At 40.5% G+C, this 19,815-nt stretch overlaps 3 protein-coding genes across 6 annotated transcripts; all 3 read right to left on the minus strand.

Moving 5' to 3' along the window:
• Window positions 1-28: 28 nt before the first annotated feature.
• mrpl18 (mitochondrial ribosomal protein L18) lies at window positions 29-1,998 on the minus strand. Its single transcript, XM_078261465.1, has 4 exons — window positions 1,736-1,998; window positions 1,435-1,603; window positions 336-570; window positions 29-235 (listed from the first exon to the last, which is right to left on the minus strand). The coding sequence occupies exons 1-4, from the start codon at window positions 1,818-1,820 to the stop codon at window positions 158-160; spliced, it is 567 nt and encodes a 188-aa protein (XP_078117591.1). The 5' UTR covers window positions 1,821-1,998; the 3' UTR covers window positions 29-157.
• Window positions 1,999-2,942: 944 nt separating this feature from the next.
• Window positions 2,943-12,437, minus strand: LOC144524434 (V-type proton ATPase 116 kDa subunit a 3-like). 4 transcript variants are annotated; one of them, XM_078260693.1, is made up of 22 exons: window positions 12,296-12,437; window positions 10,677-10,799; window positions 10,190-10,268; window positions 9,938-10,086; window positions 9,726-9,821; window positions 9,542-9,603; window positions 9,317-9,443; window positions 9,122-9,204; window positions 8,921-9,014; window positions 8,535-8,747; window positions 8,290-8,440; window positions 8,008-8,147; window positions 7,729-7,886; window positions 7,546-7,636; window positions 7,333-7,451; window positions 6,979-7,192; window positions 5,903-6,013; window positions 5,730-5,816; window positions 5,510-5,630; window positions 5,144-5,315; window positions 4,279-4,397; window positions 2,943-3,816 (listed from the first exon to the last, which is right to left on the minus strand). In XM_078260693.1, the coding sequence occupies exons 2-22, from the start codon at window positions 10,791-10,793 to the stop codon at window positions 3,770-3,772; spliced, it is 2,550 nt and encodes an 849-aa protein (XP_078116819.1). In that variant the 5' UTR covers window positions 10,794-10,799; window positions 12,296-12,437; the 3' UTR covers window positions 2,943-3,769. The 4 variants fall into 4 exon arrangements, with proteins under 4 accessions (XP_078116819.1, XP_078116818.1, XP_078116821.1 ...); XM_078260692.1 differs by having other exon boundaries at window positions 5,730-5,822; XM_078260695.1 differs by lacking the exon at window positions 4,279-4,397.
• Window positions 12,438-13,773: 1,336 nt separating this feature from the next.
• Window positions 13,774-19,640, minus strand: prpf19 (pre-mRNA processing factor 19). Its single transcript, XM_078260696.1, has 16 exons — window positions 19,447-19,640; window positions 19,106-19,255; window positions 18,191-18,267; window positions 17,790-17,931; window positions 17,537-17,610; window positions 17,355-17,420; window positions 17,212-17,253; window positions 17,017-17,091; window positions 16,811-16,886; window positions 16,583-16,692; window positions 16,231-16,386; window positions 16,059-16,128; window positions 15,800-15,973; window positions 15,459-15,541; window positions 14,687-14,792; window positions 13,774-14,588 (listed from the first exon to the last, which is right to left on the minus strand). Exons 1-16 carry the CDS (start codon window positions 19,463-19,465, stop codon window positions 14,491-14,493), a joined length of 1,518 nt encoding a protein of 505 aa, XP_078116822.1. The 5' UTR covers window positions 19,466-19,640; the 3' UTR covers window positions 13,774-14,490.
• Between the last annotated feature and the right edge of the window lie 175 nt (window positions 19,641-19,815).

The following is a 19,815-nucleotide window of genomic DNA, read 5'->3' on the forward strand; positions in this document are numbered from 1 at the left end:
AGAAACATTTTATCTACAAGAGACAAAGCCCAGGAACAAGCAACCTTTACTTTCATCATCTTTATATCGGTACAATCATAATTCACAAAAGAGTAGAGGGTAAGGGATACAGGGGACATTTTTACAAAACAATAGATGCAATAGATGACATCTAAATTCAGGTACTGATGTATTTCCTTCTGGGTTCACTGAGGGTGATTCCTCCCTCTTTCATTGCCGACCTAAATGACTGAACCTGTGAAAGAGAAAAGTCAACGAGGGAAAAACATGAAACAGCTGATGACTTAAGGAAAAAGGCAAATCAATTTTCTAACGTTTGTGCTGCATGTACTCACAGCGTCGGAGCGGTACGTCCAGGGAATAGCCCTGTACACCATCCTGGTGATGCCAGCCTGCTGGCATCGGTGTGCCAGCACCTCACCCACAGCCTGACACGCTACCACGCAGCTTGTGGAAGCCAGCTCTTTCTTCAGCGACCACTCCTTGGTTGAACAGGAAAGCACCGGGACAGGAGAGCTGCTGGAGAACACGTGTGCCGTTACATGGTGCTGGGTACGAGAAAACTCCAACCTGAAAAGACGAGAGATACAAACATGACAAAACGGAAGTAAGAGGGGCAAGGAGGAATAGAATATAGAAAAGTATCTTTTTTTTTTTGTCCACCAGGGTGGCAATTTGTCTTTGACTCACCAAACAAGAAACAGCATAAAAAACAGACAAGCAGGTAGTCAAACAAATATACAGGGAATTTAGATATGAATGTAGAATGTATGTAGTTCTGATTTTACTTGATGTACTCAGGTCTCCCATAATAATAAGATATCAGTCTGATTCAATTGCACAGAAAGTACAAGCGTTAATACAGACTAAGGAAGAGCCATACAGAATGTGCATTTTTATCTTTTGTACATATGAAACTGAAAGCAGTCGTTTGACAGTGTGATGAACATCAACAGGAAAATTAAACACTTGATTTTATGATGCACCTCTGTTACGTGCTCCCTGCCCTGCTCTCTTTTTCCTCTGTTCATCTCAGGTGTTCCTGATAGCTGATTGAGGGTGGCCCCGCCCCTGGATATTAATAAGAGAGGCTGGGAGACAGAAATCTCTCTCTGAGACTGAAGCAGCTCTGATCACCGTTGTCTTCTGTTATCTTCTTTTGTGTTTCATTGCTTTGAGGATGGAGGTCTGGCAGTCTAGTTTTCGCGGCTTTGTTTCTATTAGTTAGTCTACTCTTTAGTTTAGTTTAGTTGGGGGGGTCCTTTTTGGCCAGACCTCCAGACTCCCATAGTTTTGGTTTAATCAATAATAGTTAATTTGTGAATAAACCTTAATTTATTTTAACTATCCTCGGGTTTGGGTGTTATTAGACGTTGACGGTCACATTTAAATTGTGTTTGTTTGTTTGTTTATATCACACACGCACTCACAGACCTGTGGTAGAATTCCCGGTGAGGCCAGATCGTCTTCCAGCCGCGGTCCTTCACAGCCAGAGCCATCTGCTCCAGGTTCCGGGGGTTTCTGTTCACAAATGTCGGGTTCACGGATTCATTTTCATCTGCGCGGGGCTCCGGCTGAGAGGCTGCCTGACTCAGACACTGAGCTGGATAACAGACAGTTTTCATAAAACAAATACTACAGATAAACACACCAAAGCTATACGGTGAGCTGTACACAAAATATGATTCGCATAACAGGCAAAACAGCTGTGATTATAATAACTTAGCTAACTCACCTGTCTGGTTTGTAGCCATAACTGGACGACATCGTTGAATTTGACCTAACAACCGTACACTGCGACCGATTACGCGCAAAGCCATCTCCTTCTCAGCTTCTTTTACTTCATGAATTAAAATAAAAGTCCAGTCAATGTGCTACCATCCGGTAAAACGTTAAGCCCTTAAAAATACGAAAACATCTTTGACTCTTGCTATCGGATAAGAATTCACCGTGACATGTGGAGCGCCATCTTTGACATTCAGACAACATCCGGGTCACTTGCACTGACAGAAACAAACACCAACGGTTCAGAAGTTCCGCTTACATATGGCTTAACAAAATAATAAAACAAAAAAGCGCTTTGCTGTCCATTAGGCTACTCTACAGAAACTTTTAAAAAGAAAGATTAAACAATTTCTGAGCTTAAGGTGCTGTATGTCTGTCTTTTTAGGTACTTGTACTTTACCATTTCTATTTTATACTGAGCTCACTACCTTTCAGACTTTCTAGCTACATCTGATCGATAGCTAAATAACTAGCATATTCAGATTTAACACATGTAATCATTTAAAAAAATATGATGCATTATTAGAGATGCCCATACTCACAGTATGGTATAGTTAAACCGAGCTCTACCTAGGTCAACTACATTAAAATGCCGTTCAAGTTAAGTTTAATTCGTCATATGTAGGTTAACACAGGGTCGACGGTACAATGAAATGCATTTGATAAGAGAACGGGTCAGCTCAGCAATAACTAGCACTAGTCGCCGTAATAATAGCACTGGTCATATATATAAGCCAGACTATGATAATAGGCAATAAGATAAAATTTCAAAAAAAATTACAAAAAAATTTAAAATAAGATGTAAGATGGGAAGATATATTACTATACAAATATATGAAAATGAGGATTGTGCGGAAGTAATTTACTAGTTTATCCAACAGAGCATGCTAATAAATAATATATCATTCATACACCTCTCTTCTTAACTGGTTATTTTACTTAAGATTTTGAATGCTAGATTTCTTACTTGTAATGGCCTTTTTTTTTTTTTTTACATTGTGGTATTACTTCTTATACTTACACCCAAGTAAAGGATTTGAATACTTCTTCCATCACTCGTAACTTCATAAATTAGTTAGAGACATACGTGACAGTAAATAGTGTGACTACACAACAGGTAAGGTAGTCTGTTCAGTGAATGGCTTCCCACAATGAGATTAAACAAGAAAATCATATTTAATTTCATTAAATTTGATCCATTTTACAATGCAAACAGGCAGGAAAAAAAGAGAATGTCCAAGCAGAGTTTTGTTCAAAATAGTGGCATGATAATGGAGGTTATGATCTGCCCAAAAGAATTAATGGATAAACAAGCAGTCAGTTCCAGTAAGGCACCTGAAAAAACTTTTGCTACCAATACATACCTGTGTGTGCTTGGAAGACATAAAAGAAAAGTATCTTTGGCTCATGAAAATCATTAAGATAACTCCCTGATATCATTTGAAGAATCCTACAGGGCTGGCTTATCAAAGCACAATACCTATACCAAATCAACAATCATACCTTCCCTTAAACTGCAGAACAATCATTAATGGTGTGTTTTCCCTTTTCATAATCAATGTCTTTAATACATGTTCATACAGTGAAAACTTAATAACTATTTTTTGAGTTACTAAAGGATTAATTAAAAAGCAGTGCATAACACTGATAGTGAAACAAAATTAGGAAGGGGATACAAAAGTATATTTTTTTCATTTCATATAATGCAATTATAATTCATTATATAGGGCTCATTCTACTGATGCAAAAATAACAGTCTTTAGCATCGTGATCATTGTGCAAGTCAATTAAACCATTCATAGCCTACAGGCGTTAGAACACCATTGTTAAGACGGAGAGACAAAGTCATTCTGATGTGTGTAGTTGTAGTCCAAGTACTCAATAATATACATAAGTTAACATAACCTTTTGGCACTCCTAAGAAAGGGTTTTGCCGATCATATTGGAGCTGATGGATTGATCAGATATGAGAAAGAGAAAGGGCTCAGCTTGTAGCCTGATCCACTGTAGAACTTGTTCTGAAACTCCACCCTGTAAGAGAGAGAAGCAAAGTCAACATGTAATAATACAAACTACATAATCCATTTTTGTCCGTCCACTCCATTCCCCTACATCGCTTCACCACTCATCCTGTCCAGTTTATTCTACAGTGGACATAAAGCTGAATAGAATTTCTCATTTAGAAATTATTGATGTGGTGCTGCTCTGACCTTTTTTATGGTAACCGTTTTAATCCATAAATGGATTAAAATAAGAAAGAAAACTAAATGTGGATATTCATTGATCTAAATGAATGTTTTGGTGACCTCTGAATCTCTTCTCTAGCACCACCATGAGGCAAACATTTCCATTTACACACAAGAAATATCCAAATGTAATGTGCAGACGGCTATGAAATGTACTGAGCACATCTTTGAGCCTCCTTGAGCACCCTTAATCCAAAAAGTAAACTTTGCATGCAAAATGCATAACTCAATTAAATAGGAAGATTACCATGAGCTTTGCTGAGCATATTTATTACCTCCCACACATTTATGCTCAATGGTGTTTTAAGCCCCCCCAACGTCTCCTTCCAGGCAGCGCTGCGACCGTTGACTTCAAGGCACCTAACCCTAACCCTAACCATAACCATTGGAAGGAGACGTTGGGGCTTAAAAACACAGATAAACCACATTTATCAGGTGAATAAATGTTAACAGAGTGCAATGTGTACACCAATATGAAAATAATAAACTTTTGTAAGGAAACTCTGTGAATGGATTACTAAATGATCTGGATAACTTTGATAGTAAATCCCAGGACTCTTTATCTATGAGGAAGGTGTGTTGATGTTTGTTACAAACCTAAATTACAAACATATTGTCTGATGAAAAATGACTTATGTGAAGCAGATTTCTGTGTGCACAGTTATGTTGAGGTACATTGCAATGGCCATTAGAAACAGACACACTTTACACTTTATGTGATTTAGGTGAGACTAAAGATGAAGTGCATTTCATGGTTTATTGTTCATTGTATGCAGATTTAAGAGCTATACTTTTAATAAAATGTCCATTTCTGATGAGTTCTACTGGTTAGATGGTAATCAAAACTGGAGTTGTGTTTTAGGAAGGAAACCTTTTCTTGTGGCAGCTTGGGACAGGTATGGACTGAATGTACTTGTCAATGTCTGACTAATCTTTATGTTTTTGGTGTCTTATAAGTCCATAAATAACATACCTGACTAACTAACCGCCTTAAACATGGACTAAAGCAAAAAGCTATCAAAGATTGTACTCAGTGCAGATATTTAGCCTACTTATTAGTATTGTTTAACAACACATTTTCCCCTTTGTCTTCTCCTCCCTCCCATCCTTACCAGTGCAGACGGAGCGCGTGCAGGAAGGCTGAGAGTCCCTCCATAACCAGCAGGATGGAGACAGTCAACATAGCAAAGAAGGCAAAAACCACAAAGAGGACTACAGATCCCACATATCCCTCCCACTTCAGCGCAATACGCATCACCATCACCCACAACACCTCTGACAGCTCTGTGGAGACACAAATAACTCACTGTCAGACAGCCATCAGTGCTTGGTAAAAATCTATCATGTGCGTGTGAATAACTGGCTGAAAAAAGAATAGTATGACTGTGTAGTAGAGAGGAAGTCTGTCTGTGCGTGTGCATCATGTGAGTATGAACATGTATATTGCGTTTATGTGTATCAGTATGGGTGCCACTAACGTGCGTGCGCCAAGCTCAGAGCCCAGAGTCGGAGATATGAGGCGGTGTTGGAGATGCAGCCCAAGCAGTACTCTATGGTGTGGATGGCCTGATGCATGAACACATCTGCAGCATCAAACTCCTGCAGACAACACAGATTAAACACTTCCAGAATCACAACAACACATCTCTCACTGTGTTTAGTCTGTTTAGAATTAAGTTATTCAGGATTCTCTCTTACCTCCTCCTCAGCAGCTCCTCCCTCCACCTCCCCCTGACAAGTGTTGATGGAGCCTTCATCGACCACCAGCGGATGTCTTTCTTCCTCCTGATGCTGCAGAGAACCAGAAATCCCGTCAGAAAAGACATCCAATTTTAGAACAAGGGTCAAAGTTCAGTCAAACACACACTCACAACGTGACGTCGTCTTCTCTTGAATGTGATGTATTCGTACATGGGCTTCCCGAGCAGGAGGACCGGGACAGAGCACAGGGCCAGCACCACCAGGATCTTCTGCACCACAATCTGCACATGAAGAGTGACAAGACTGGCTGTTACGCTTTTAGGCAACACATATTGTTGCACATTTACTACAGAAAGCATGTACTTTCACTTCTGCAAACCATTTTCCAAAGCGTGCCACAATTTTTGGGGGTTGAGGTGCTTTTTATTTCTACTTTCAAGATGTTCACTGGTTTCCGGGGGAATACACATAAAAAAAACAATACTAGGTCTTATGGCATGTTTTGGTTAAAAGCATGCCTATTAACTGGAATTGTAACCATGCACTGCATTCAGCAGTGCACTCTTCCATCACATACACAGATTATTTTCCAGCATCCAATGTAGCTTGACTGAGCATGCTAATCAAGTAGTTTTAATCAATCTATTTCCATTTATTCTTTATTGTAAAACATTTTTTATAAATTACTTTATTTTAAACACTATGTTTGCACAGAGCCCAATTGTCAGCTCAAATTTGTTATCCATTAGTTAAGTTGCTAGCTAGCCAACTAGCTACCAACATTTCACCATGTATGTACAGTATCTGACAAATTAATGGATTATGTCTGCTTATGATATGGGAAAAGGTTTGTTTCTATCTGCACATGACACGAGAAATACAGCCTGAGCAAATACCCCTCTATTTAAATCCCCCCCTGCCCCCATTATTTCCCATATGTTGCCCATAAATTCCTGTTTATTCCCGTGAAAAGTTTTCATCTTGAATATTCCTGGAATTTTGCAACCCTAACATTGACATACGATAATGTTACACTAAATGGTCGCTATGATAGGTTCCATGTCTCAACCAAGTTTCACTCATCTTCGAAGTGATTTTGATACTGTACTTAGAAAATAAAATATGACAAATGGTTTCCAGGAACATAGGAAAATGCATTCATCACTATAAAAACTATAGCATAAATTGTAGAGCATGACTTAAAACACTGATCCGTTTCTTTTAGGGAAATCAACAAACCACACACCTGTCCTTCATAGAGCTTTGGGTTCTCAGGGTTGTCTGTGAAGAGGAACATGTCTATGAAGTGGATAAGTATACTCGGAGCGATTTTGGACTGGGCGGGAGTGTAGGCGATCCACTTGAAGACCACCATGAACACCAGGTAGCCAAACAGACACACCATGAAGAACAGCTCAGGGATCAGCACAAAGAACACGCTGCTTATCTGACCAAAGTGCCTGGAGAAAACACAAACGACGACAAGGGAAAGCACCAAACAAGGATATGTGAAGCCAAGGCAGAATAAATATGAAAAGACACAAGAATGGAGGTGTACCAACAACACACGCCTACAGAAAAGTAAAACGTGATTGCTTACCAGTAGTTAAAGAACGACAAGCAGACTCCAAAAGTCATGTGTATGACACCGATGATGACTGACATCTTCATCTTGTACGAGTTAAGGAAAGTTAGTTTGTTGTTGGACAGCCCCCAGACCTGACACCACCACACAAAGCAAGAGAGAATGAGGATGGATGCAGTGACAAACAAGATGACTTCATAAGTCAGTTCATGAGTGTGACGGCCATACCGGGTCAATGCCAAATGGATAGGGGCTGGTGAAAACACCAGACACAACGGGATCCATGGACAAGTATTGGTTGCCAGCGAGGACTGATGAACTGAAAGAAATAAAATACTATTAGGTAAGATGGACAAGAAACAACATGTGTGGAGATTGGAGAAAACAAAAAAAGGTATGACATGTCCTCACTTCCAAACGTTATTCTCGAACATCGGGCCAACGTGCCACGCGGAGTTAAAGGTAGTGAGGCCTCTGCTGAAGCACTCGTTGTAAATGGCCCCCGTGTAGATAGAGAACAGTCCCATCAGCAGAATCAGATACCGTCCTCCAAACATCATCCTCCAGATCTGAAACACACAGGGACAGGTAACAACTTCATTTCACTATTTCATTTGCAAGGTGGAAAACACGTTTCAGCTCTTTTGTTTGACAGTTGATTGCACTGTGAGTGAATATCCCCTAAATTACCTCATTGTTGTTGCTCTTTAGTTTAGGGTCCTTCTCCTCAAGGACCATCCAGAGGGCAGCCACAGTCATCAGTAAACCATGACCCACATCCCCAAACATTACAGCAAACAGGAAGGGGAATGTAATTATGGTGTACACCGCTGCATTGAGAGACAAGACTTGACTTAAAATACATGTGAAGTTGAGCATTCTCTGGATTCTACTTTGAACATCTGACATGTCCTTTTTCTTTCAAGGCATTAATGAAGAAACGTTTTTTTTAGCGGTGTGCAGCAGACGTACCTGGATTGACTTCACGGTAGCTGGCCACTCCGTAGGCATCAACAATGTTCTGGAAACCAGCTGTGAAGGAGTTGATGGGAAACAGGGTAGGTGGAGCGGTGGAGGAAGGCAGGCGGTTGTAGAAAGAGTCGACACCACTGCCACTCTTTCTCTGAGGACGGAGAAGAGGGTGGGGAAAAAGATGAAGAGAGGGAGAAATTAGGCGCGTTACTTACTTATTTATGTCGAGTCTGCCTTTGTCTTACCCCTCCCTCTCTCAGAGCGCTCTGCAGTTCAGGAAGCTTGCCAACGGGACACCAGGCCTCAGCGATCAAGCATTTGTCTGTGACGGAGGGGCTGCAGAGATTCAGAACCATCTGGACTGCCTTACACTTCTGCACACGCACCTTCCACTGGGGCAACACAGCTACCGCCCGCATCAGCAGCTGCTGCAGGAAGGACTCGGTCTGTGACAACACCTGAAGTAGAGGTAAATGAGAGGGTTTTAGAAGTACTGAGCAGAAGAAAAAGAAGAAAAAAAACACATTACTGCTATTTTTGTGCTTTCTAGTATTTTCTGGGCAATGCTGGTGATTGTATCAGTGCTCAACAGATAGTGCTCTGTGCTTTTATAAACATGCGCTACACTTACTGATTTGATATCTTCAATTCTGCTTTGAAGTCCCTGGAGAATCTCCTCTCTCTCAGCAGTGCTCTCAGGGTATGCAAATGTCTGTGTGCGAAAGCTGTGAGGAGGGGAAATCAAAAGATGTTCAACAGGTTCAATAGGCATTGTAGTGTGGAAATCCACAAGTAAAAAACAAAACAAAAACTGATGCACAGGTTTACGCACCAATCACATATCTTCTTGACCTTCTGTCCGATCTGATCTCCCCAATAGGAGATGAGGAACACTGTCCATTGCACCATTTCCCCCTGCAAACGAAGAAACAGCCAACGGAATGATCAGAGACTATCCCTGCCACACAAATAACTTCCATATCTATCTCTCAACCATGATCCCCTCTCTCTGTCTCCCGGTTCCCACCGTGACCGGATGCTCGAGTCGATCCTCCATTTCTCTGAAATCCACGATGGTGTAACCGCGACATGCCCGCCATAACAACCGTTCAAATGAGGGGACCTTCCAAGGATGGACCACCCCTGCCACGAAACTGAGAGAGAGAGAGGCGATGCAGCGTTAAACATGAAACACTTGAATGTAGATTAAAAACATTAAACACATAATGGACATCTTAGAAAATTAATCTACCTGAGGTGGACATCTTGGCGGTTATCAAACAGACCTTGGCTTTCCAGTACAGGTGGTGGTGCCTGTGAGGTGAAGCCAACGTTTGTAGTTTTAGTTTGCAGACAGTTTGCTCACACCAGCATAATAGCTAAAGAAAATGTAATACATGATGCAGGAATGTTTGCAGAAATGTAGTTTGTCCCACCTGTAAGGCTGTTAGAGAGTGCGTCCTGGTCAGGACTCCTTGGTACTGGCTGAGCTGGGTCAGCTGAGCCCGGAGGCTGTCTCTATTCCTGGACACCTGGTGAGACACAAAAAAAACTGTCAGGCCAATAAGCTCAACCTTTTTTGATGGTGTATTAATGAGATAACAGATTGATTTTCATTTATCATCTCAGCCTTGTTTATAGCGCTCGCCTCTTTGAGCTCTCGGGCCAGCCTCTCGCACTCCTCTTCTATGGTGATGAGTTCGCGGGGCTGAGGGGCCAAAGGCGTTGGGCATGGAGGAGGGAGGGGACACTGCAAGGGTGGAGACAGGGAGCGATTGATCTCCTGCTCCAGGAAGCCTGAGGGCCAGATAAAGAAGGTAAGAAAGGAGAATCTTAACAAAACTAATAAATAAAGAACATGGACGAAAATATAGGTGGGAAACAATGAGTCAATACTTACTTAAAGTTTTCTCAAGTTCCTCGCATCGTCTAACCTCGCCGACAAACTTCCTCTGAAAGGCGTTCACATTAGGATTTAACTGCAACATCAGAGCAGAGGAAAAAGGTTACTCATGTTCATCTTATGACAATAATTTGCTGCGTTTTACAGTGACTCACAGCAACCATCAGTTCACCATCTCATCTAAACTCAAATTTGGAAATGCTGCAGATTCCAAAGTGACTTCATAAGATAATCACATTCAGTTGTAAACCGATCAATTACAGTGTTCTGGGTTGTTTTAAGAATGAGAGGGATGGCTTCTGATATGAGCCAACTCACAAGCATTTAGGCTTAATAGGAGGCAAAATAGTTGCACATGGTATTCTGGCCCAATCAGTAGCTGAGTAGTTCACGACGCTATTGGGCCTCAATTTGTATTGGACTCTGAGCTTTTCACCACATGATCACAAACCAAGATCGCGAACCAAGAGTTTAAGTTACTCACATCTCTGAACTCAACCAGGCCCAGTTCTCCCAGCTCACTGACACAATTGTAGGCCGAACCAGATTGAAGGAAGAGCTGCACCAGGCACACCTCCTCACTGCGAAACATGGAGCCCATAACTGCCTGCACAGAAACATGTCCAAATTAATATTTTCCCTGACAACGTAGCCAAAGTACTGCAGTTTATAGTGGAATGAGGGGTACTGGTGAGAAAGTGAAGAGAAAAGAGGCAGTAAACGGTTAAAAGAATGTCAACATTTTATTTATTTTTAGTTAGGACAATAAAAGCCTCTCTGTGACAATGCAGAAGCTTATGAGTGGAAACTGAAGAAAAGGGAAGCATTAATTCCTCCTGACTGTGAAGCTCAGGTGGGATTTCCATTCTTGCACAGAAATGTTTCTGCCAATTTTACAAGCTTAGTTTCGTTCATTTGTGAGTTAAATCCCTCTTCAATAGCTGCATGTAGAAATATACAGTTGCCAGGTTATTAAATCCACCTTGGTTAAATTACAAGTGCTCTGCAATAAATCCTACCTGTACCTTTATGAAGGTTATAACATTCTGATTTTGTTGATCTCTGTTTCCGAGAGGATTCAACGTTGTCATTTTGGAGGCTGCCGTTTGTGGTGCTGTATTGTTATATTTAGACTAATCTCAGTAATGTCGTGCTGCCTTAGTTTTGATTGAATGATTGATTGATTGTCTTCTATATCCATGAATAAAATCAATCAATCAATCAATCCAAAGGATAGCATGAAGAGCAAACACTCATTTCCAACATGGTCCCTGATGTCATAGAAAACAGGACACACAATCCCTAAAAGAATAAGCAACAAAAGCCAAGGGCATCTTACAAATAAAAAAAAACAAACAGCAGAAACGGAACTTAAAAACCCTATCTCATTATCTCCCTTATTTTTACAATTTATATGTCCTAAAATCATTCCCCAAATCACTAAAATAGACATAATAAAGCGCTCACAATAAAAATAAAAAAGTAACAAAACATAATGCAATTTGAAAAAAAACTTACATACACAATATCTAGGAGTACATGTGTTATTACATTCATGAAGACTAGTGTTACCAAAATAAACATTAAAGGCAACACGACTTAAAGCTGCAAACACATAGGCTAAATGCAAGTAACGTTATACAAAGAAAAAAATATATCTAAAGGAACTTTGGCCTTTTTTTTTTTTTAAACGAATAAGCCCAGCTGTTCCACCTCTGTAATGTCTACATTTTTTTTGTTGTCATAATCATCATAATTAGGGCAAGAAGTTTCGTTTCTAATGGTACGCCATGCTAATGAGTCCGAAGTCTGAAAGAATGGCAATCACACAAAAGATGTACGATAACGTAAAAGAATAGTCTGGCTATCACCAGACCAAGCTCAGTCTTTTAAGAGCTGCAGGGCGAAATCAAATCGCCGGCAGGTCGGGCTGGGTTTACCCAGTCTAGTAAAATGAAGGACTGTCTTGATCGGTTCGGGGAATTCCGTAAAGGGAAAAAAAGTAGCACACGGTTTTGATTTATAGTATGACAATAGCTGTGGATAGAGGTAGAAAACCGCTTCATGTCAGAACAAAATTACGCTAAATATGAGATATCTCACCTGTCTGCCTCCTAAATCTCGCTGGACTCCAACCTGCTGTGTTTCAGGCTGTCCAGCTCCGTACCGACGGACAGACCACTGACTGTTGTCGGGACAAACCAGACGTGTTTATCAGAAGTGCTCGGTTATGGTTTTGTGTCTCACTTCCCGTTTGGTCACGTTGCTGCAGCCTCACGTGACAGTTGGCGTTCCGTCTCTCATTTGGCCACGAGGGGTCGAGATCTTCACTCAGTTCATTAAATGGCGGTAAATAACGTAACGTCAAACGTTTATCGGTTTTTGGATGAGTCGATGTTATATTGTTCTATAGATAATATCATTGACATATATAAAAGAATATGTGTGGAGTAGTTTGATTTGACAACAGTAACTTTAGTTGCTAAGCGACACCATAATGATATGAGTGGCATATGACTGTCATTAAAGTATGGCTGGGATTACCTTAATCAGTCATTCACTACTTCCTATAAAGTGGTCGAGAAAACGGATGCTTTTTAGAATATATGTAAAAATGCGTGCCCTGGGGGGTTTAACATGGCCTTGCAGTAATAATCTGGTGTAAGAAGTATTGAGATCTTTTACTACAGGTAAATTAATACCACAGTATAAAAATATAAATAAATAGAAGTAAAAGTAATGTTCTATTCATACTCATATATAAGCATCAAAATTTAAAGTTTTAAAAGTATAAGTCCATGAACCCACTCAGTGTTAATTGTCCAGGTATGGCTAATTTAACTATTTAATATACTGTTTACAAGAATGCAAATTGATCTTGTGTTTTATGTTAAATCTTGACCTGAAAAGTAACTCCAGCTGTCAGTAAATGTAGTGCAGTTAGAAGTACTAAGTAGTAAATATTTCTCTCTGAAATGTGGTGGAATAAAAGTATAAAGTTGCAGAACATTATTAAAAAAGTACCTCAAAATTGTTCTTAAGTACAGTACTTAAATAAGTGGACTTTGTTACATTCTACCGCTGGTAATATTAAGTTTAGAACTATTTGTGTGATATGGGTTTTCCCACAAAAAAAAAAAAAAGGTAAATTACTTTGTGATTGATCCATAAAATTACATCTTCTCATTCTCCCCCATTTCAAAATCAAAAATAAATGAAACACTTGACTTTCACTGAAAAGTCAATTGTCAGTGCATGTGTAGCGGTTGCTTCAAGATTCCACATCAAACTTGTGTTAGAGGCTTTCCTGAACCATGATTGGCTTCTAAACTAGTTGTAATGTCTCATAATCATAGTATATCTCATAAACAAGGTGAGGACAGAATTTTCTTAATGTTAAAACAGCTTTCTGTTGTTAAACTACACATATATCATTTTGCGATGAAGCTCAAACATTGAGGAAAAACACACCTTGGAGTACAGTGCTGGGACTTTAAGTACACGCACAGTGAAATCCTAATTACTGCAGAGGATCCACAAGTGCCTTTGTTCTTGATCTGACAAACCAATGAATGGCAATAGAAAAGATATTTCATTTTATTGTAAAAAGGTCAGAGTTGCGACAGGTAAAATAGCAAGTAATGAAAAATATACAATTGGAAAAAGACAAAAGTTTAAATGGAACAAATGAAAGAGGAAATTAAAGTGAAGGGAGGTTAAACAAGACTAATTTTTTTTTTTTTAGAGGAGCATCAATCCCACACACTGGTTTATTTTTCGCTTAGTTGTACTGTACCTCACAACAGATGTATTTTCATCTTACCCTAAATAGACTGTAATGAAGGAGGTCTACATTAAGAAGCAAAGCAGATTGTTGTCACACCAATTTTAGTCCCCAACAGTGTACTACAACACTTTGGAGTTGTATTCCAAGCAACTTTAGACCCACACACACACAAAAAAAGAAAATACTACAGTAAAATCATAACTGCTAGAAAAGGACAGGAACAGTTCACTGGCTTCTGCATCGCAGTTCACAACATTTACATTTTGGACTTACAATGCCAACAAACAGGTTATCCTAACCATGTTGATGTAGTTTCATATAGCAGACAACTTTTAGGGTCTTATTCCTGGACAGGGGGACTAAAACTAATGAAGCAAAGTTAGCAGTGATTTTTTTTTCTCATCCTTTTCTAAGAATTACAGGTCTATGTCCACGATAGTGACTGCTCAAACGTAGAGACCAGTTTATCCTCCTCTAAATTGTCCTCCCTTAATCCAAAATGTATCATTTTCTACAAACTGTAAAATTTGAGACTTCTGTCCATTCCTGCAGAGGTGAGGAACTGAGCGTTCTCTCCAAAGGCCACTCCGGTCACCAATCCTGTATGGTCTACAATAACAAAGGCAAAAGCAAGGTCAAAAATCAGCTACTTCCTCAGAGAGCACACACACACACACACACACACACACACACACACACACACACACCTGTGAAGTTGAGGACCTCAGACCACTGTTTGCAGATGTACACACGGATGTCAGACCCTCCAACAGCCAGGTAGGTTCCACTCTGGTCAAACACAAGGGACTTCACCTGAGAGAGAGAAGAAAAAAAAACACACAGAAATGAGATTCAGAAGCACAGAGGGATAAGAGACTGGATAACAGAGGAATGGCGCGGTTAAAAAAAAATCCATGATTCTTTCTTGCATGCTCAGTGTTGCAGTTTAATCCACATACATGTGCATGCAAATCAACTTGATGATTGCTAAGCTCATATTCCAATTAATGATATGTTCCTAGCACTTATCAGACTCTTCCTTCAAATCATCCTAGTTTTAAGATCACATGAGATGCGTTTAATTGTTTTCTTGCCGAGAGTTAGATGTGAGGATCAATACCACTTTGGGTGAATATGAAACTAGAGCTTATCGTTAGCGTGGTTCTTTCCAAAGGAAAAAACAACCCACCTACCAGCACCTTTATATTTTACTAATTAACACATATCTTGTTTGTTTAACCCATACACAAGCAGAAATGTAAAGGCACCAAGTTAAGATTTTACAGGTTACATGCTGTAACTATTTCTCCTTGGCCGCAGTGACTTCCTGGAGTCGGCACAAGATTCCTGCATGTCACTGTGCCAGGCCAATAAATGGTTTCCAGTCTTTATGCTAAGCTAATTGCCTGCTGGTTTTAGTTTCATATTTAGTGTATAGACATGAGCATTTTCATAGGAGAACTACCCGCAATTTCCTACCTCATAGTTGTTGTCCAGAGTGATGGTCTTGAAGTTCTTCAGTTTCCTCAGATCCCACAGTTTCAGAGAGCTATCCTGGGCACCTGGAGCACAGCACCAGACATGGATGTTAGGGTATTTAAAACAATTAAATATACAGTTCCAGATCCCTTTAGTGCAAAAACAAGGGCTGAAGATGGTAGTAGAATTTTAAGATATTGTAGGCCAGTGTACCAGTTAATGTGACGTGTGTGCAATGTTTTGATATCTAAATATAAATGTTTCTGCAACCCGATGTAGAACACTTGCACATCAAAGATTAGCAGCAACACTGTGTAAAAACAGTAGTTTGTAGTTCTAACCTGTGGCCAGATAGTATCCGTTCTCAGAGAAAGCAATGGAGGTGACGGGGCCAGAGTGGCCTGGGAAGTTGGCCACGTTGGTGCGCTCCTTGAGATCCCAGATCTTGATTTGGGAATCAGCCGTCCCAGTGCCAAAAATAAGACCATCAGGGTGGAACTGAGCACAGGTTAGAGCTGTAGAAGGCAGACAGAAATATTACCACCTGGAACAGAAAGACTCGTATTAAGACTGCCAAACAGTTTACATAGAGGCACTTACCACAGCCAGCACTTTCATCAGTAACTTTGGTGAGGACTCGACCAGTCTGGATATCAGAAAAGGCCCAGTACTGCAGAACAGCGAGGAAAAAAAGTCAGTGTGGTTAACCAGTGAAGAGATCACTTTTACTTCAGTGTTAAATATAGCTTAGGGTCTGTCAGTACACACACACCTGATCCTCAGAGGAGCTGAGCAGGTAGTCCCCAGTAGCGTGTAGAGAGAGTCCAGTGACACCTGCCTCGTGGGCACGCACAACCTGGACACAGTTACCCCCGGCGACAGACCACACACGGATGGTGTTGTCTGGAGACGCAGAAAAGACCACGGACTAGGGGGGGGAAGAGACAGCAAGGGTGCGAGGGACGGAAAAAAAGAGCAAACAATGAGTAAGAATAACCGATCATATTTAGCCTGTGTTTTAATAACTCAAACAGTTTCTTCACTTTTGTGGAGAGTGCAGTCACAGGATTTGTTTGTTGGCGTAAGATTGGACTGGTTGATGTTTGAAACAAAGAAAACGTTACCTGGGATGGATGATAAATGACAGAGGTGACCTTCTTGGTGTGACCCTTCAGTGTTGCAACAATCTGTTCCTCGCTCTTGTCAAACACCACCACGTTCTTATCAGCTCCACCTGAAGAACACCAGAGGGTCGATATCAAATATAAGTCTTCAACTTGTAGTGTGTAAACAAATCACAAAAATGTTTCAAGTTGAAAGATGCAGCCGAGCATTGGATGAAATCAATGTACCGGTGAGAACTTTGTTGGTGTCTGAGGGACACAGATCCAGAGCCAGAATACCAGGGACGCTGGCACTATGAAGACCCTGAAGACATCACAGAGATAGGATGTTGACACTATGTACATCAATTCAATAATCAACGTTTCAGCTCTCTGATTAAATGAAGAGAAAAAAAAAAAAAGTAATTTATACTCAGACAAAAATCTATGCTTACAGCATGCGAGGCCACTTGGCGGTATTTGCTGAGATCCTCAGCTCTAACGAGCTCCTCTGGGACAGTTTTTCCTCTCTGGAAAAATACAGTAAAGCAGTTAAAAGGAGTGCGAGTGTAAATTACATCATAACACAACAGTGAGATATTACAACAGAAATGGGCATTAAGTAGCTAAATAAAAGAGAAATATAATACCTTCTTTCTTTCTGTAGTGAGGATAGTAGCTTTGTCTTGGAGCTGCAAACAGAAAAAGGCATATTGAAACACATCTTAGACCTGCAAAATGGCCTGCTTTGGGCCAAATAACGATTTATGTAGATAAAAGAAAACCTTTTTACCTTCTGGATGATCTCTGGGGTCATTCCCACCTGTTCACTAATCTCCATGGGCTCTCCACCAGCACCCTGAGATACAGAAGGCAGAAATAGAGATTGTTAGGTTGTTGTTATGTACAAAAAAGATTACGATGAGCATTTCTGTTCAGTATCTTATCGACTGGAATTAAAAGTCAATCACTCACTGCTGCGGCTGGCTGAGAGGCGGGGACTGCCTGAGGGGCAACCAATCCAGCCTGGGGTTTGAGTGTGGCAAGAGCTGTAAAAAGGAAATAGACCCCGTCAGAAAAACATGCTCTCCCAATATTATCTTTGAGCTCATGTTGATGCGGGGCAGATTCTGGACAGACTCTAATGACCCTATAAGAGCCGTCCTATGTGCTTTACAAGTGGAATTATGTCCTCCAATAGAGGACACACAATCTGCTCTCAACCCACCTTCTCTCGCAGCGGTGACCTCTTTGGTGAGTCGAGCGATGACTCTGCAGGCAGCGTCATGTTGGTAGAGAGCATGAGACAGTTCTTGGCGAGTAGTCTGCAGCTGTTGCCGCAGGGTGAAGCTGTGAAGCATAACAGCATCCTAAAAGAGAAAACAGAAAGAACTCTTCTCATGTTCTAAAATCAATATTTAAAAAAAGAAGGAAAAAGCAGCCCTAAGCTACGGTTATATTTTGTTGCTTTTTAAGATTTTTTGCAATTATCAACTTGCCTCATAATTTTCAGTGAAAATATTGGTACATCCTGCTCCACCTAAGGTTTACTACAGTTACTTGTAAATTCACATTTACAGTATGACGGTGTTTTGTTTCTCATTTGCCACTAAGGATAACAACACTTACCCACTCATCTTGAAGGGACTTAAGAATGGCAGGAATACTTGTTGCTGATGGAGCCTTTGGTCTAATAGGATGGGACACTGAAAGAGAGAAAAGGTGCTCATGTTCAGAACAAGCAGTCATCTTATTTCAATAATTAAGTTGGTCTTGTTTATTTATTGTAATTTTTGAAGTTTCAATAACCATGCTGCAGGATAGGACGAGTTATACAAAATTCTACTATTGGGGATTTATTGATTCATCTTAAAGCAAGTACAACATCAGATATTTGCCCAAACATACATTTAGAATCACGACAGCTAAAAAAATTGGTAAACTACGCAATAGATCAATTGACAGATTAATCAACAACTATCTTGATAATCCATTAAGCTTTAAATCAAAATGTCAACTTCTAGTTTTTCAGTTCTGATAAAAAAATAATCTTTTCCCTTTATGTGACAGTGAACTTAATATTAGGACATTGTGACTGCCATTTTTTTTTTTCTGCCATTTTATAAACTAAGGGCTTTGTAGAAAATTCAAAAATGAAAATAATCGTTAGTTGCGGCACTGTTCATCGCTATCCCAACGTTGACTGGTAAGGTTACAAATAATACCAGATTAACACCAATATATTTTTTAAAGCCTTCCCTCAGTTATGCCACGTTATCAGGTGACGTTACATCTCGCTATAACTAATGCAGTTTCATACAGCAACCCTGCAAATGATCCTACTTTCACAATGTCCGGTTTTGTTGAAACTGCTTTAGAGAAACGTTCATTCATTCGTTCGTTTTGGGGCTGGTAGTTTGTGTTGCAGTTGAATATCACTTTGTTATACTGAGTAATTACACTGCATTAGTTTAAGTTAGGTGTACCATTATCTAATAAACTGGCAACCGGGTGTAGATCTGCAGCTGCTCCCAGTAGTTTTACCTTTGATATCTACGAGCTGCTCCTCAGACAGGGGTTGTCCGTTCATCGGGTCGGTCCCATTCTCTGCGATGTACTTCTCGATCAGCCTGCGCTCAAACACCTGGCTGGATACCGGGGAGACGCACGGGTGCTCCGGCACCTCATTGGAGACTAGATACAATGCAGTTACAGCTTAAAGACCACATGATACCAACAATAAAATAACCACAAACAGAACCGATGAACCTTAAGTGGAAGGCGGCTCTGCGTGGCCGCTAGCGTTAGCAAAATTAGCTAGTAGCATTAGCGCGGTGTCTAGCTAACCTACACTACCTCCGTCATATCAATTCAACTTCACTTACTTGCACAAACCAAAGACATCTTCCCGACGAAGTCCTTATAATCTCTTCTGAAATTGAAATGATGCTCGTCCTGTGGTGTGATAGTAATTATCGCTAATGTACACTTAACTTATGTTTTGCTCAAATTTGAAGTAGCACGCTGTCCTTTCATTGCCGCTACAAACGGGTCTCCTTCTTCTTCTACGCTTTCTTCCAGTCTCTCTGAGCGCCAAAGCCTCACATGCGCTCCACTGCCCTCTACTGCCGGAAAAAACCGGTGCTGCAATGATGAGTGGACTACATCCATGGGGGTGTCAAACTCAGTTTCCCTAAGGGCCACACTAGAAAATGAGAATCACATCAAGGGCCAGACATAGAGTTTATTGCTTT

The sequence above is a fragment of the Sander vitreus genome, chromosome 10 (genome assembly GCF_031162955.1).
Source record: "Sander vitreus isolate 19-12246 chromosome 10, sanVit1, whole genome shotgun sequence".
In the NCBI taxonomy this organism is placed as follows: domain Eukaryota; kingdom Metazoa; phylum Chordata; class Actinopteri; order Perciformes; family Percidae; genus Sander; species Sander vitreus.